The sequence below is a fragment of the Lynx canadensis genome, chromosome B1, assembly GCF_007474595.2.
Source record: "Lynx canadensis isolate LIC74 chromosome B1, mLynCan4.pri.v2, whole genome shotgun sequence".
Classification (NCBI taxonomy): domain Eukaryota; kingdom Metazoa; phylum Chordata; class Mammalia; order Carnivora; family Felidae; genus Lynx; species Lynx canadensis.
In genome coordinates this window covers 202,832,527-202,849,394 of record NC_044306.2, presented here as the reverse complement: position 1 = coordinate 202,849,394, position 16,868 = coordinate 202,832,527, and the positions used below count along the sequence as shown (strand labels likewise).

At 52.6% G+C, this 16,868-nt stretch overlaps 1 protein-coding gene across 2 annotated transcripts in view; it reads right to left on the bottom strand.

Moving 5' to 3' along the window:
* TRMT44 (tRNA methyltransferase 44 homolog) overlaps positions 1-15,987 on the bottom strand; it is a 30,080-nt gene extending 14,093 nt beyond the window's left edge. For both annotated transcript variants that reach the window (XM_030314300.1, XM_030314301.1), the window contains exons 1-6: positions 15,378-15,987; positions 14,463-14,577; positions 7,567-7,786; positions 6,013-6,081; positions 5,113-5,220; positions 3,112-3,183 (exon numbers count right to left, since the gene is read on the bottom strand). In XM_030314300.1, coding sequence (XP_030170160.1) covers positions 3,112-3,183; positions 5,113-5,220; positions 6,013-6,081; positions 7,567-7,786; positions 14,463-14,577; positions 15,378-15,966 — 1,173 coding nt within the window. In that variant the 5' untranslated portion in view covers positions 15,967-15,987. The remainder of the gene's footprint in view (positions 1-3,111; positions 3,184-5,112; positions 5,221-6,012; positions 6,082-7,566; positions 7,787-14,462; positions 14,578-15,377) is intronic.
* Positions 15,988-16,868: the final 881 nt, after the last annotated feature.

Sequence of the window (16,868 nt, the reverse complement as noted above, 5' to 3'; positions counted from 1 at the left end):
TCAAGTCCGGGCCCAATAGCAGGTCTGTCGGTAAGAGCTGGAGACAAAAAAGATACACGCGACCACTCAAAATCCTCCTCGTTTTAAAACTGAAGAACGACCCCCCGAGGGAAGTAGGCACACCTGCTACCCCCCGGCCAGAACAAAGCGGGAAGACGTTAGGACAACACTCCCGTCCGAGGCCGTTCCTTACGACAACAGAACCACGTGCCTTTTGCAGACGTGATGTATACAAAAGTAGAATTTGAATTCTGCAATCTTTCTGGTTCTTAAATTCAGCATCTGTGCTTCTATTTACACACATATTAAAATTCGTGTATTTCCGTTTAAAGGCCTGCATTAACAAACACGTGGTTTACGGTTCACGACCGCCATCATCACAGTTCGAGGCCTGTTACATCAACATCTTGAACACAGCAAATTGTAGCAGTTCCCCTTCCTATACAGCATCATAACACAATTAAGACGTTTTGTGATCCGTGCGACATGTTATTTAAAACAGGTGTTTTGGGGGTGCCTGGGTGGCTCAGTCGGTTGAGCGTCCGACTTTGGCCCAGGTCATGATCTCGCGGTGAGTTCGAGCCCCGCGTCGGCTCTGTGCTGACAGCTCAGAGCCTGGAGCCTGCTTCGGATTCCGTGTCTCCCTCTCTCTTTCTGCCCCTCCTCCGCTCATGCCCTGTCTCTCTCTCTCTCTCTCAAAAGTAAATGAACATTAAAAAAACTTTTTTAAACTAGTGTTTTTTTCTTAACAGTCTCTTGCTCACAGTCAAATAGGGTTTTTGGAAGAAGCTGTAAACTCATGCTCAGCCATTGTACGGACTGTCCCTGTTCATGGCAATGACTCACACACCAGGACATATACACAAACACTCATACACGCCAACAAAAGCACGCTCCTTTCTGGCTGTGTTCCCCTGCAGCAGGTGTAACAGAAACGTGGTCAGCATCCAGCCTCACGCCGCACATGAGAACAGGCAGGACTCGACACCACGACTGAAGGTCCAGGTGTAACAAGAAGATCCACATGAGATGAGAACCCAGAACCTTCTGAGCAGGCCTGGAAGGAGCGGGCTGGGGCAGTTTCCCCCTCCACAGAAAAGTCGGGGTGCTGGGGAACCTCAAATAAAGAACTAGAACCTTCTCCCCGTTCTCCAAGGGGCACCTCATGCCAGCCAGCTCTGCCCTGGGGTCACGACTAAACAGAGGGCCTGTTCAACTGCTGTTTGAACTTCTTACCCAAAGAAATTATTCTGCTTTTTCACAGAACACAGGGACACAGGGAATTCTGAAACCAACCACGTAACTCCTGTGGCTCTGCTCATCGGCCTCGCACTAAACCCAGAGCCTGACTGACCAGGTGACGCATGGTCGGTGTGCACCTGTCTGCACGTCTGCAGAGCCCCCCCAAGTCCGTCGACCGGTTCCTCAACTTTCTTCAAACCTGAGGTTTTTCTCAACGTTTTAACCTATTTTGACGTATGAATGTATAAGCAAGTGCAAATTCTTACATCACAAAGCAAAACACAAACATACAAGGAAAACATGAGCGAAGCCTGCAATGAACCTCCCTCCGGAGGCTAATCTTTTTTATTTTTTGCAGTATTTTTTTCAATATTATTCTCAACTTTAAAAGTGAGGCGGAGAGAAAAATACAGAAATGGTGTCACTTTTATTTCCTATTTGCAGATGGAACGACAGAGCTGAGCCCTGCCTCACGAGGGCAGCGGGGCCGCAGGAGGGCTGAGAGAGCACCTGCCGAGGCCGTGAGCTCTGGGGCGCCAGGCTCTTCTCCCGGAAATCAACACATGAAGAGTCCTGTCGGCACTCTGCCCTCTGGGGAGGAGAACCCGTGTCCTGTCCCACCCTGCATTTAAGTCCAGGACGAAGGCCTTGAGGCAACCGGGGCAGCTGAGCAGAGCTGGATGGCGGGGAGGAGCGAAGGGCGTGGACCCCACCACTGAGCACCCCGCCGGCCGGCCAGCTCGGAGGCCTCGACCAGATGCCGACACCATCCACACCTGACGTGGGAGTGCTGAGGGGGCCGGTCACTTTCCCCCTTGGAACACATTCTGATTGGTAGCAGGGCGAGGGAGCTACTCCAGAGCAAGGAGGGAGTGACCTGGGTTCACCCTGGCCCCACAGGCATGGGCTCAGAGCAGATGTGCCGCCCCTGTCCGCGGCCCCCCAGCCGGCTGCATTTGACCTTCTCTCCCCGGACTTCTCACCACCAGCCCTCCTGCAGGGCGGCCCTCCTGGGGCCACCACGCACACAGCAGGACCTGCCCCACAGTGGCACCCTCGCCCTCCCCCCCCCCCACGCTCAGGTCTTCAACCCTGCTCCACACGTCACAGCTGGCTCCCCGTACCCACGCTGTACCTGGGGGCGCCTCCCACCCCCGTGAGGGCAGCACGTGCATCAACACCTGAGAGTGCCTGGCAGGAAGACGGCACTCAAATATTCGGTAAATATGCAAATCTCTAGTTTTTTCTGTTTTCCTGAACGCGTATCTTACGGCATGCGAAATTCTTCCTGAAATGAAAGTGTTTGAAAGAAAACCTTTCTGAAAACCAACATGACAGTATCATTAAAAACGTTTTAGGGGCGCCTGGGTGGCTCAGTCGGTTGGGCATCCGACTTCGGCTCAGGCCACGATCTCGCGGTTCGTGGGTTCGAGCCCCACATCAGCAGGCTCTGTGCCGACAGCTCAGAGCCTGGAGCCTGTTTCGGATTCTGTGTCTCCCTCTCTCTGACCTTCCCCTGTTCGTGCTCTGTCTCTGTCTCAAAAATAAATAAATGTTAAAAAAAAAAAAAAAAGTTTTAAAGTTCAGCCTATGACAGATTTGTCTTAAGTGGATTAAGGTTTATCACCTAAGATTTCTGCACAAAGATTTACATAACGTAACTTGTCATCCAAAAACACAGTCGAGAACAGGAGGTGGGACAAACAGATATGCGTGTGTCCTGCCCTGCCGGCGGCGGGGACAACAGGGGATGGACACCTGGCCCCGTGTGAGGACTGGGTAACACGCACCAGGCCCCTGGACACTCGGCAAAACAAGGGTCACCGGGGGACAACCCGCTGGGCTCAAGCAAGTGAACAAAGCCAGTACCTCTAAGCAAGTCTGCGGTCCATACACGTCCCAGATCTTTCTTCTTCGGACATCGATCCCTCTGCCTGGGTGCTGAAACAGTTTCAGAAATCCAAGGTTAATGGCAGCGCATTATTACAAACTGGCGAGAACAGATCCGACTCTGCAGGTACTGCCACCGGCATGAAGCACAAGAGACCCTCAACCCCCGCGGTTTCTCGGCAATGCCAACAGACACTCTCACCCCCCCCAAGGCGCAGGTTAAGAACCTGTGCCCCGCTAAGGGTCACCGGGAGTCTTCACGAAGGGGAAATGCAGTCAAGGAGCGGGCACACGTCCAGGGCCAGGGCCCCAGAGTCAAGTGCAGACCCCAGCACGTCTGCTCCTCCAGCTTGCCGGCAGGCAAGGCTCGTCCTCCTCGGCTGCTCCTTACCAGGCACGCCGTGCCCGCCAGCTCTCCAGGGCAACCGTGCTTATTTCCAAGTCAGGCGGAGAAGGGGATGCACAAGGAACCCCGTCCTCCTCACCCACCAGCCTGCAGTCACCACCTGATGTGCCGACATCCCACAGACAACTGGGGCACAGCTGTTAGAATTACAAACTCAGTTTTCTATTTTTGTTATTAATTTTTGTTTATTTTGAGAGAGAGAGCACGTACAAGAGGGGGAGAGGCAGAGATAGAGGGAGAGAAAGAGGGAGGGGAGGGAGAATCCCAAGCAGGCTCCGAGATGTCAGCACAGAGCCCAACATGGGGCTCGAACTCACGAACCGTGAGATCACGACCCGAGACAATATTAAGAGTCAAATTAAGAGGGGCGCCTGGGTGGCGCAGTTGGTTAAGTGTCCAACTTCAGCCAGGTCACGATCTCGCGGTCCGTGGGTTCGAGCCCCGCATCAGGCTCTGGGCTGATGGCTCAGAGCCTGGAGCCTGTTTCCGATTCTGTGTCTCCCTCTCTCTCTGCCCCTCCCCTGTTCATGCTCTGTCTCTCTCTGTCCCAAAAATAAATAAACGTTGAAAAAAAAAAATTAAAAAAAAAAAAAAAAAAAGAGTCAAATTAAGAGTCGGACGCTTAACCAACATAGCCACCCAGGTGCCCCGACCTTGTTTTTTTTTTTATAGAGCAATTAAAGGTACATTGTAACAGCCCCATTTTAAGTTCCTACAGTTGTGGACAGAACGTCTCTGAGACAGGAAACAATGCTACCCTCAGAAGAAATCAGCTCAATCAGCTCCCGGGGCGGGGCGCCTGGGGGGCTCAGTCGGTTGAGCGTCCGATTTGGGCTCAGGTCATGATCTCACAGTTTAGGTTCGAGCCCCACGTCGGGCTCTGTGCGGACAGCTCGGAGCCTGGAGCCTGCTTCGGATTCCGTGTCACCCTCTCTCTGCCCCTGCCCCACTCACACTTTCTGTCTCTCTCTCAAAAATAAACATTAAAAACAAAACCAAATCAGCCGTGGTCCCCATGACGAAGTGTGAAGCTGCCAAGCTAAGGCGACTCCGCTCGGTGACTCCACAGGAAGGCTGACGCCAGCCGGAAGCACCAGCCTGGGCGGGTCGTGGCTCGCACTTACACGGAACCGCTCCCGGAGGCGGGGGCTGCTCTAAGCACTTCCTGCCTTTACTTCATGGGTCCAGAAAATGGTGCAAGACTCGGTATGGCAGTGTTACATCACAGTGTAAAAACTGTCCTCCGAGCTGGACTCAAGCTTCTGGAGGGCAGAATCCACCTTGCCCTTTACTCCCTTCCAGTGCCTCGACTCCCTTCCACTCCCTTCCAGTGTCCCGAAGAGGCACCTGACAGCAGAAACCGCCGTGCTGTGGGCTCTGTCGTTCTACAGGCGCGCCCGCGAGCCCTGTTCTATGTGGCGCAAGGGCCGCCGGCTCTCCTCAGTCACGAGTCTGACAGCCAGGCAGACTCTGGATGCGGCTCGTACCGGCAGAGAAAGAGCTCAAGGGCCCTTGTGCTGGACCGGAAGACACTTTAGAAAAGGAGCCAAGACGGCCAGGGAAGTGCACTTTACCCCCTCGGTGCTCAGGATGTGAACCAGGAGACCATTTCCGCATCCTAGGTCAACAAAGGACTGCTTGGCTGTCAGGCCCAGCTCAGCTCTTTCTTCTTCCCACAGAATCTAATTTAAAAAAAAACAAAAACAAAAACAAAAACAAAACAATCAGTTCCTGATTCACTTCTTCCAAGAGTAATTCAGACACAAACCCCATGTGGGATTACAAATCACGTTTCCAAAACAGGTAGACAGGCCTCGTCTGTGGCCCTGGGCTTCTGTGTGGGTGTCGGACAGGTGAGCGGAGGGAGCGGAAGGGGTGTCGGCCCCTGCTCTTGCCTGATGCTGTGGGGGCATTGAAGCTTTCTTCTTCCATCAAGAGTCCGCATGGAAGTGGTCATCTCTGGGCAAGAGCTTTACAGATTATTGTTTGTTGGTGTCCTCATGCTTTCTCTATGTTCTTCAAGACTATCTACTTTGATAATCAAAGCAAGATATGCTGTTTCTAAACGGGCGATGAGAATCACAGAGGAAAGGAAACTGGAAATTATCTAGTCTAAAATCAAGACTGGTGAGCTAGCTAAGGGAAGATTCAGGACTGGAAGGCAAGTGCCTATCACATGGGCCCCGCCAGCAGCGAGGGCCACCCAGCGTGTCCACGGCGACGGTGAATCAAGCAGGCACCTGCTAAGCTGGCGTCCCCGCAGCTCGGCTTCGCACGACTCAGATCATTCGACACTCACACAAAATCCAACCTGCACCTGTTACCAGCCTGGCAAGCAGAACCAGACACGCCCCAAGGTAGGGGATTCGATACGTGCTGTTCCCTTCGGTACGCGCTGTTCCCCGCTGACAGCTTCTGCCAGTGGCAACCTTGCCCCGCCCCACGGGAGCCTAGATGACGACAGCGGTCCTTACCAGCAGGTAGGCAGCAATAGCCACATCTTCATACACAAACTTTTCAGGGTCAGTAACTTCAGGCCACACCTGAGAAATCAATGAGAGTGTCTGTAAATTGTTCTCCCAGCACTTAGCCATCTTGCTACACTTAAGTATCTCCATAAGGCACAAGTCAAACTCATCAGGCTGTAAAACTTAAAAAAATAAGCTCATTGCAAAGCAGACACTTATTATCACTCTGCTGCAGTTACAGATCCGCATCAAGACACATAAAACTTGTACCCTGGATGCATCACAGGACCCGTCAAGGGCAATGCCGTCCAAGGCAGGATTTTCCAACAAGGACAACACATGTAAGACATTCAGATGAGACCACAGGACATCAGGGGAAAGCTCTCGGCCATGCCATCCCTGATGTTTATGTAGATGAGGTAAATGAGCAAGGCGCCGGGCGAGGAGAGCGAAAGGGTCAGGAGGTCAGAGCTCTAGCCCTCTAGTCTGTTGGTGACTGGCTGTCAGCTGGTCCCCATCTCCCTATCTGTAAAGCAGGGACAAAGCCTGAGGGGAAAACCTCAGCCGCCACACAGGACAACGGTCAGGTGCTCTCAAAGCTGTGCGACACCAGCTGCACAAGCGTGACACCCCATCGTCGAAACTAGCAACGTGCAGAGGACGTCTGACAGAAGAGGAAACACCAACGACAAGGTTACATGTTCTGTCCTGTTCTGGATTCTGTTTCTAGGCATGGGGGATTAGGCAGGGCAGTCTGCGTGACTCAGGACAATTTCAAAGGCTGGAATAACAGAAGGTCCTTTCTTGAAAGAACCGAACAGTTAGTAAGATAATGAAGGCCTCACAGACCAGCATCTGGAAGAGGAGGGTCCCAGCTTAGGTCGGCCAGGTGCCCTAATGAAGGGTCACTGCTTCCAGCCTGTGACCTTTGGGGCACCCTGTTACACGACCACAGGTAACTGAGAAAAAACCACACACGGAAAGGACAGGTCGTGTTACCTTCCAGGAACAGGGCCGGACCCTGGCAAGGGCACAAGAGAAGTTCAGCCCCATTAGTGACGCTTTATTTCCCCCTCTGGGTGTGAACACAGACGTCTGCTGCTACCTTCTTTTTATGTCTAAAATATGCAGTGATAGACATGATCTGAAACGTATCTCCTTTCGGAAAATATATGCTTTCGTACTTAAAGTTTTTATATATTCTCCTTAAACATCCTTAAGTACATCCTAAGGAAATGTGGCAATTTAGTAACTAATCTTTAAGTATTTTCAATTAAATATTCCCTTTTATTCGCTTGGAAAAAAAATTCGCAAAGTGCAAAAGAAAAAGGTCCTTCTCCGTAACACATCTGTCAATATTTTTGCGGTTCGCATCCATACAAATGTCGAAGTACAGCCTGCCTGCAGTGGGGGCCCGTAAGTGGGTATGTTCCGCCGTGATGTCTGCGTCGGGATAAACCGGAAGGTCTACGGGAGAAACGACTGTACCCGCCTGACCTGTTGTCTGGTCACTGTCACCCATCGGAACAAGGGAGTCACAAATGTTTTCCCCAGAGTTACCTTGACCATGTCTTTATGCTTCTCCTTAAGCGCCTGGTAAGTCTTGCTGTATTCGATGATGGAAATGAGGGACAGGGTGCTTTTAAACCCACTTTTCTTGCTCCCCACAGACCACCTGGCCAGCCTGGCCAGCAGCTCTTCCCCCAGCCAGGCAGGTTTGGGATAAACAGTTCCGTCTGAATGCCATCTTTCTGGACAGAAAATTAAAATAGATATGAACCTTTAAAAATAAGAGAAACATGAATAAGCAGGGCTGGTTTCAAGTCCTATTTTTACGTTAACCATTTACCCCAAGAGTAGAGTGCATGTTAACACAGCTATTTGACCTTAACACAACGATTTGACCTGAAACCCAAAAATCTGGAACGAGTTGCAGAACTTTCATCCAATGGAGAAAAACACACGTTTTAAAAGCAGGAAGACTTCTTCTCCTGCCACGAAGGTTAAAGATGCCTTTGCCCATCCCACGAATCCCATCACAAGGATCGACGACCAATAACAAAGCCCCTCTTACCGTCTGCCTCACACACTGACTAGCCAGCTTCCCAACGTCCAAGGATTCTCCTCCCATTCTCATCTTCCACATTTTCACAAGGGCAACTCAAATGCGAGCACACCGGTCGCTAAAACTCACTGGCCCAAGAGCTGAGTGCTCAGTCACAAAGCTAAGCACAGGCACAGCCCCGGGCAGCTCACAGGTTCACTGTCTCCGCGTGTCTCGGGGCCCAGGCCAGCCCGCAGCTCCGGGTGCGGGGACCCACGGCACACAGGCCGCACAGCAGGCCGTCACCGTCTGCGTGAACACACGAGCAGAAGCTCACAATACCCCTCTGAGGACCCAACGCTGGTGGCACAATAAAGGGGAGAGCAGCACGGAGCTGGTCAGGCAGAGAGAGAAGGGGCCCCTGAGAGTAAGCAGAAGCACAGGCAGCCGGATGAGAGGGGCAGGGCTGGGGAGGGCGCAAGGGGACAAGGGCAAGCGGCCAGTTGCCCCAGAGGGAGCAGGGACCTGCAGGCTTCTTGCCAGCGTGCGCGTCGGAGGGACACAAGTCATTCCTAAGTAACAGGCCCCGATTCTCCACGACAGATGCACCCCCGCGAGGTCACGATGCGGCGAGAGCCCAGGCAGGACTCGGGCTGCACCCCTTTTCCACTCCCTTCACCTTGGAAGCTCTCCCGCTGGGACCCGCACACCCTGTCAGGCCCTTCCCTGCTCTTCCCTGGGCCTCGTGCTCTTTCCCTGGGTGTCCCCAGAGTCCCCACGGCTACTCGCTCATCCGCTCAGGCCTCACGTGCGATGTCCCCTCCTCGGAGGCATTCCCCACGCACCCTGCGTGGACCGGATACGACACTGTTCCCATGTCCCCTCGTTAGGGAAGGCAGAGACCCACTTCACCTGTTTTATGGTACTTCGCGGCACTCAGCACTACCTGGTGGCAGAGCGTGTAGATGTGTCGCCCCACGAGACCCGCTCACCGCTCTACCCAGTGCTGAGCACGCGGCGGGCACACGCCAACACTGCTGCGACAGAAGGTGCCGGTGGGGAGCACGTGTGGCGGCCCCACCAACTCCCATTTAACTGATGCTCGGTATCTGGTCCCAGTGCCCAAGGGGATGTGAGGGACCGCTGCCCGGTGGGGCAAGGACAGGAAATGCCAACGTGGAAAGATGGGGAGCGGGCAGCCGAGCCCGAGTCTTCGGGACGTCAGCCCAGAACGTGACCACGACGCATCACCTGCACTGGGCACTGCTAGGGCCGGGCCCCGCTGGGCGCCCTCACAATAGACCCGAGCAGGAGCCTTCAGTGCTCACCTAACAGCTCTGCCATCAGCACCCCAGGCGGCCGCCACGGGAGACGTGGCTTCTCCCAAGGCGCCTGCGCTCGCTGAGGCAAGGGCCTGGGGCCAGGTCCCTCGGGCAGTCTCTTGAAAATTCAAAGAGGCCTCACCCGTGGTTCTCGAGGAGGGGGGCCAACGTGGCGGAGAAGTAAGGGGATCCACACTTCCTGTGTCTCTCAGACAAAGAAGTGCTGAAGCCAAAGGACTTTGAACCCCAAGAGTCTGGCAGGAAAAGAGACTGAAACTACCGGGAAGAAAATGGGGAAACTTGAGAAACGGTAAGTGGGTGACTGTGAACTGGGGGAGATAAAACGGGCCGTGTAGCACGGAGGGGAGGGATCCCCTTCTTGCGAGAGACAAAGGGAAGAGAAAGAACGGCTGGGGAAGCGTAGGACTGTATCTGGACAAGAGAGAAACCTCGGGCTGGGACTCAGAGGGATCCCATCTCTAACTGTGGGGCTTTCATCGGACTGGGGCCGGCTCCCTGTTCACGCACCTGGGGAGGAGGGGAGCCGGCCGGGTTCGGTGTCGGTCAGGGGCGCAGTCCGCAGTAGGAGAAAGCGGCCCCCTCCCTGGAGCGCTGTGGGAAAAGACAAAGCCTGCCTGCGTCCACCACCCCCGGGGTTCGGTGGGGAGGTTGGTAGCGAGGTCCACAGTAGAAGGCGGTCCTCCCCGAAGTGCGGGGGCACAGACACGGCCAGCCGGGACCACGTATCAGGCCGCATGGAGAGGCGCTTCCCCAGCACCAGAGCGCACGGAGCGGGACTTTGAATCCTAGCCAAGCGCAGGGTCAGGGGAGTTGGCGGAGCGAGAAGGACCGCCCCCATCTGTGCCCATGGCACAGTGAGGACGACTCAAACGGGGTCTACCGGGTCCGCGGAGAAGAGACTGGGGGATCGCCGTCCCCCCCCCCACCCCACAACCACCACCACGGTGGGGCCTCAGGGATCAGTCCTGGGGCCCACCGTGAAGGCGGGGCCAGCCTACACCAAACCACGCTCCTCCGCACTGGGTGACCGCGTATCTCCCGGAGCTGGACAGACCCTGCGGACGGTTCCCCCAGCCCAGCGACACAGCGTTGCCTGGATTAACTCTAGGTCACTTCTGGATATGGAGATATATTCTTGCCCACCGCCCCATTTCTCCTCCTCGTCTCTTCCCTCCCCCAGGCTGGTTACTCTGGTTATTGGTCTGTCTAAACAGACAAATTTAACGCATTCTCTTGACACGTGTTCCACACCTCCTTCTTTACGCTCCTTTCTCTCTCTCTGGAATAATCAAGCCGTATAGTTTCTCTGTCTGGGTAACTGTATCTTCCTTTCTTTTTCCCCGCCTCCTTCCTTATTTTCCTCTCTCTCTCTCTGGACTAAGCCTTTTAGTCTCTCTGCCTGGTCAGTGTTTATCCCCCCCCCCCCCACTTCTCTCTTTGTCTGTTCTCTTCCATCAGCACCTCCACCCTGTTCTTTACTTGTAGTAGGTGTTTCTGGTTTTCTGCTTTTGGATTGTTTTTAGTTTGTTTTTTGTTTTTGTTTACTTGTTTGTTTGTTTTGTGTGTGTGTGTGTGTTTTCGTCTCCTGTCTGTCCGTTCTCCTTTCCAGGGCTACTCCAAGGAACGAATCAAAGCACACCTGGTGGAGGGTCCAAACCATCACTATCAGTAGGAAATAAAATAACCAAAGTCACAACAACAGAGAGCAAGTAACAATCTCTGAAGAGACACCTCCTGAAGGGCCAGGCCCCAGACGGCATGGGACCCTCCTTTCATACAGCAGTGCTGGCACGGGCAGAGCACACAACAAGCTTTTAAAAGGCAAAAGGGACAGAAAAGTAGCCGAAACGATGGAACGGAAGAATTCGCCTCAAGAGAAACTCCAGGAAGAAGTGATAGCTAACGAATTGATCAAAACAGACTTAAGCAATATAACTGGACAAGAATTTAGAATAATAATCATAAAATTAATTGCTGGGCTTGAAAAAAGCATAGAGGACAGCAGAGAATCTATTGCTACAGAGATCAAGGGACTAAAAAATACTCCCGGTGGATTAAAAAATGCCACAAATGAGGTGCAAAATAGAATGGAGGCAGCCACAGCGTGGACTGAAGAGGCAGAGGGTAGAATAGGGGAATTAGAAGATAAAACTGTGGAAAAAGAGGAAGCTGAGAAAAACATTAAAAAATCCAGGATTACGAGGGGGAGAATTAGAGAACTAAGTGATTCAGTCAAATGGAACAATATCCATTATCATATCTTCTGGAATTCCAGAAGAAGAAGAGAGAGAAAAAGGGGCTGAAGGTGTACTTGAACAAATCATAGCTGAGAACTTCCCTGATCTGGGGAAGGAAAAAGGCACTGAAATCCAAGAGGCACAGAGAACACCCTTCAGAGGTAACTTGAATTGATATTTTGCACAACATATCATAGTGAAACTGGCAAAATACAAGGATAAGGAGAAAATTCTGAAAGCAGCTAGGGATAAACACGCTCTAACTTATAAAGGGAGACCGATAACACTAGTGGCAGACCTATCTACTGAAACTTGGCAGGCCAGAAAGGAATGGCAGAAAATCTTCAATGTGGTGAACAGAAAAACTGTGTAGCCGAGAATTTTTTATCCAGCAAGTCTGTCATTCATAATAGAAGGAGAGATAAAGGTCTTCCCAAACAAACAAAAACTGAAGGAATTCATCGCCACTAAACCAGCCCTACAAGAGATCCTAAGGGGATTCTGTGAGTGAAATGTTGCAAGGACCACAAAGGACCAGAGACATCACTACAAGCATGAAACCTACAGACATCACAATGACTCTAAACCCATATCTTTCTATAATAACACTGAATGTAAATGCACTAAATGCTCCAATCAAAAGACATAGGGTATCAAAATGGATTTTTTAAAAAAGACCCATCTATTTGCTGTCTACAAGAGACTCATTTTAGACCTGAGGACACCTTCAGATTGAAAGTGAGGGGATGGAAAACTATCTATCATGCTCCTGGAAGTGAAAATAAAGGTGGAGAAGCCATACTTATATCAGACAAACTAGACTTTAAAGACTGTAACAAGAGATGAAGAAGGGCATTATATAATTATTACAGGGTCTATCCATCAGGAAGAGCTAACAATTATAAATGTCTATGCGCCGGATACAGGAGCCCCCCAATATAGAAAACAATTACTCATAAACATAAGCAACCTTATTGATAAGAATGTGGTAATTGTAGGGGACTTTAATACCCCACTTACAACAATGGATAGATCATCTAGACACACGGTCGATAAAGAAACAAGGGCCCTGAATGATATATTGGATCAGATGTATTTAGAACTCTGCATCCCAAAGCAACAGAATATACTTTCTTCTCGAGTGCACATGGAACATTCTCCAAGATAGATCACATACTGGGTCACAAAACAGCCCTTCATAAGTATACAAGAATTGAGATCATATCATGCATACTTTCGGACCACAATGCTATGAAGCTTGAAATCAACCACAGGAAAAAGTCTGGAAAACTCCAAAAGCATGGAGGTTAAAGAACACCCTACTAACGAATGAGTGGGTCAACCAGGCAATTAGAGAAGTTAAAAAAATATATGGAAACAAATGAAAATGAAAAATTAAAAATAGACCAACCCTGTGACCCAGCAATAGCACTGCTAGGAATTTACCCCAGGGATGCAGGAGTGCTGATGCACAGGGGAACTTGTACCCCAATGTTTATAGCAGCGCTTTCAACAACAGCCAAATTATGGAAAGAGCCTAAATGTCCATCAACTGACGAATGGATAAAGAAGATGTGGTTTATGTATACAATGGAATACTACTTGGCAATGAGAAAGAATGAAATCATGCCATTTGCAGCAACGTGGATGGAACTGGAGGGTATTATGCTGAGTGAAATAAGTCAGGCAGAGAAAGATACCATATGTTTTCACTCATATGTGGATCTTGAAAAACTTAAGAGAAGACCATGGAGGAGGGGAAGGGGGGAACAAAAAGTTAGAGAGGGAGGGAGGCAAACCGTAAGAGACTCCTAAATACTGAGAACAAACTGAGGGATGATGGGGGGTGGGGGAGAGGGGAAAATGGGTGATGGGCGTTGAGGAGGGCACGTGTTGGGATGAGCACTGGGTGTTGTATGGAAACCAATTTAATAAATTATATTTAATATAAAAACAAAAAACAAAAACAAAGAAGCTTCACCCAGGTCCTAAGAATTCCCAGCAAGCTTCTCTGCCTGCAACAGGTCCCCAGGAAGCCTAGACCCCTCCTCAGAGGTTCAAGAATTATTAAATCCATTTCACAGACGGGAAAACTGGGAGCCACAGAGGCGACATACCCAAGGCCACACTGCTAATGGGGAAACCCAGCCCTTTCTGACCTTTCTGACTGCAAAACCAGGCTTCCCACTGTACTCCTCTCCTTTCTACAAAGCCATGTGCAAAGCCCAGTCTGATGAAACAGACACAATCCTCAAGGCTGTTCTGGAAAGTCTCTGTACTCTCCAGATGTGGCTCTCAGGAAAACATCAGCGGCAGAGCGGTAAGTGAATTTACCCTCCCTCTGACTCGGTCATTTAAAAAACACCAAACAGAAGTCAACCAGATTTCACACTTGCTGGACAGGCCCAAATGCCACACGGAACTAGGGGGTTCTGCTCAAGTACCACTTGTCACTTGTGTGAGAAGCACCACTGGGTACCCACTCCATCCAAACCATGGGAGAGCCTCAGCAGGAAGGAAACAAGGAAGCTTATACTCACTCAAGTTACCAAGTTGCAAGAAATAAAATGAAAGGATTTGCAATTCTTTGACCTGGACGCTAAAACCGGTTGCTACTAGTTCTCAAGGCTTCACGAACACGAAGAACACAGACTCAGGCCAGGCGGTGACCGCCCCACCCCCACACAGGGGCCAACAAGGGACAAAGTCTCCCAGGAAGGTTCTCACACCGGAGCTGCCCCTTCAGTTCCCGCAGGGCCTGAATCTTGCAGCTACTCAAACACTCGCCTGAAAACAAAGTGCCGGAGGAGGAAGCCACTATTCAGTTCTTACCATTCTTCTTTGCTCTGACCCAGCCGGATTTGATACACGTTGTCTGTCTCAACCTTTACGCTCCCTTTGTCATCTTCTTCCAAAGGTAAAAATGTTACAGTTCCGTGGAGGACATCTGGGGGAGCGGGACACAGGGATAATCAATTAAACAGTTTGTCAGCATTTTAGCAGAAGAGTCAATAAAAACAGTAATAAATCAGCAGGCTTCTGCTCGCCCATGGCTTTTCCTCGCTCCATTTACCATAGCGCCCAGGAGGTCAGACATGCTCATGTGTCCCATCCACTGCTGCATCCCGAGGCTGCACGGTGCCAGGCGCACAAGGGAGAAAGCAGTCCCAAAGCCGGCAGTCCTGGGGCGCCTGGGGGGGCTCAGTCGGTTGAGCGTCCGACTTCAGCTCAGGTCATGATCTCACAATCCGTGAGTTCGAGCCCCGCATCGGGCTCTGGGCTGACAGCTCGGAGCCTGGAGCCTGCTTCGGATTCTGTGCCTCCCTCTCTCTCTCTCTCTCTCCCCCTCCCCCCGTTGTGCTCTCTCTCTCAAAAATAAACTTAAAAAAACGAAAAACCCGGCCCTCCTTGTAGAGGAGCACTGCCTCTCCCCTGCAGCGAAGCCGATCTGGTAACGCTGAAGTCCACATCTGAAGGCCTCAGGGGCACGGACTCACTCCAACCCTCTGTCTTTCCTTAACTGTCACTTCTCTCACTCTGCGGAGCCCCCCACCACCTCCCTACTCCCGCCCTCTCCCTTTCAAACGCCGGTCAACTCTGCACAAATGCAGGTGGAGCTCAGTTCAGGCCCCACACCTCTCCCTACTGCAATAATGTATTTGTAATTAAAATCCGTCTCTCTCCTTGACGCTTTGACTGGCGTCCGCCTTGATCTCCGGCACCCCTCGCTACCGGAAACACTCCTACCTTGCACGACAACTTCTCTCCTCGGAGCAGCAAGCGGGCAGAGCGGGCTTGTTTTCGGGATGACGGTTCTGAGAACCACGTCGAGCTCGCTCGGCGCCTCTGGCTGCGATCCCGCACGGGCCCCGGTGAGGAAGGCCAGCAACTCGTGGCTGCCGCCGGCGAGGCTTCGGGAGAAATCGTCCCACAGAGAATCCAGATCCCAGGCGGAGAAATCGCCCTCCCCGGCTCCTGCCTTGTCGGGCTGCCCGGGGCCCTCTACGAGCAGGGGCGCCGCGGCTGCTTCCCCGGGGCCCTCCCCTTGCTGGCGCCGGTGCCGGGACTCCTCGGGCCCGCGACCCGGGCCCCCCTCGGGGGGGCGCGGACCCCGTCCGGCCGCTCCCGGCTCCTCCTGCTCGGGGCCCGCGTTGGGCCTGCGGCCGCGGGGCGACACCCGGGGCAGGGCGGCCCTCCGCCGGGCCTCCAGGCGGACGCCACACAGCCGCTTGTTGGCCACCTGCGGCTTCTCCAGCCACACGGCCACCGCCTCCCAGAAGCCCCCCGGGAGCAGCTCCCCAGGGTCGCGCACCGCCGCCCGGCCCACCTCAGCCATAGTCCAACCGCGCCGAGCTCCCGGCGGCGGCGCGCCGCGATGACGCACCCGGCGGCGCGGCCTGTGACGTCACGGGGCGCCGGGAGCGCGCAGGGGCTAGCGCGCGGGCACGCGCCTCTTGCAGGGTTCCTGTCCTGGGCCTGCTGGGGACGGCCGGTCCTCCAGTGTCGCCCGCGTGTCCCCGGGAGGACCCGGGCCCGCCGGGGGGGGGGGGGGGGACCCACATCTCCAGCAGAGCCTGCAGAGTCTGTCCGTTACCAGAAGCCCCAGATAGCCCTCGTCCTCTGTGTGCTTTCGTCCCTCTTGTTGGGACTTTTTGCCCTTCGCTATAGAGTCTCTGTGGGAATCCAGAAGAAGGGAACCCTGACCCAAAGCGGGTGATTTGTCGGAGACACGAGCACGTACCCGCTCCTGTGGAATTCAGTGAGACCTAAAGGAGGCATGGAACCTCGTCGACACAGCCGTTCACGCCATCCCTTTTAGTCTTGGACCGTGTGCTTGATTTTCATGTTGTCTCTATGGTCAATCTTAAAAAATGAAGAGCCCCCATTTTACAAGCAAAACGAGTTTGTTCAGGAAGAGCAGAGAAATTGCAGGCCCGGCCGTGCAAGCTACGGTGAGCCAGGGCCAAGTCTGGAGACACGAAGGAAAATTCAGCGGATGTGTTAGGTTTTAGGAGGAAACCGGGAGGGAGTTTTAAACAAAAGTTCGGGGGAGAAGAACACGAGGTTTGAGGTTGGACAGTTTCTCCCGGGCTGCAAGCCATGCTTCCGCGTGGTTGCTGGGGTGGGCTGGGGATCTTCTTTCTTTCTCTTAAAAGTAGGAGATGGAATGCCTATGTGCAAAATGTCCTCTCTTGTTCAAATGATTCTTCTCTGCTGGTGATCCTGGCTGCAGCCAGA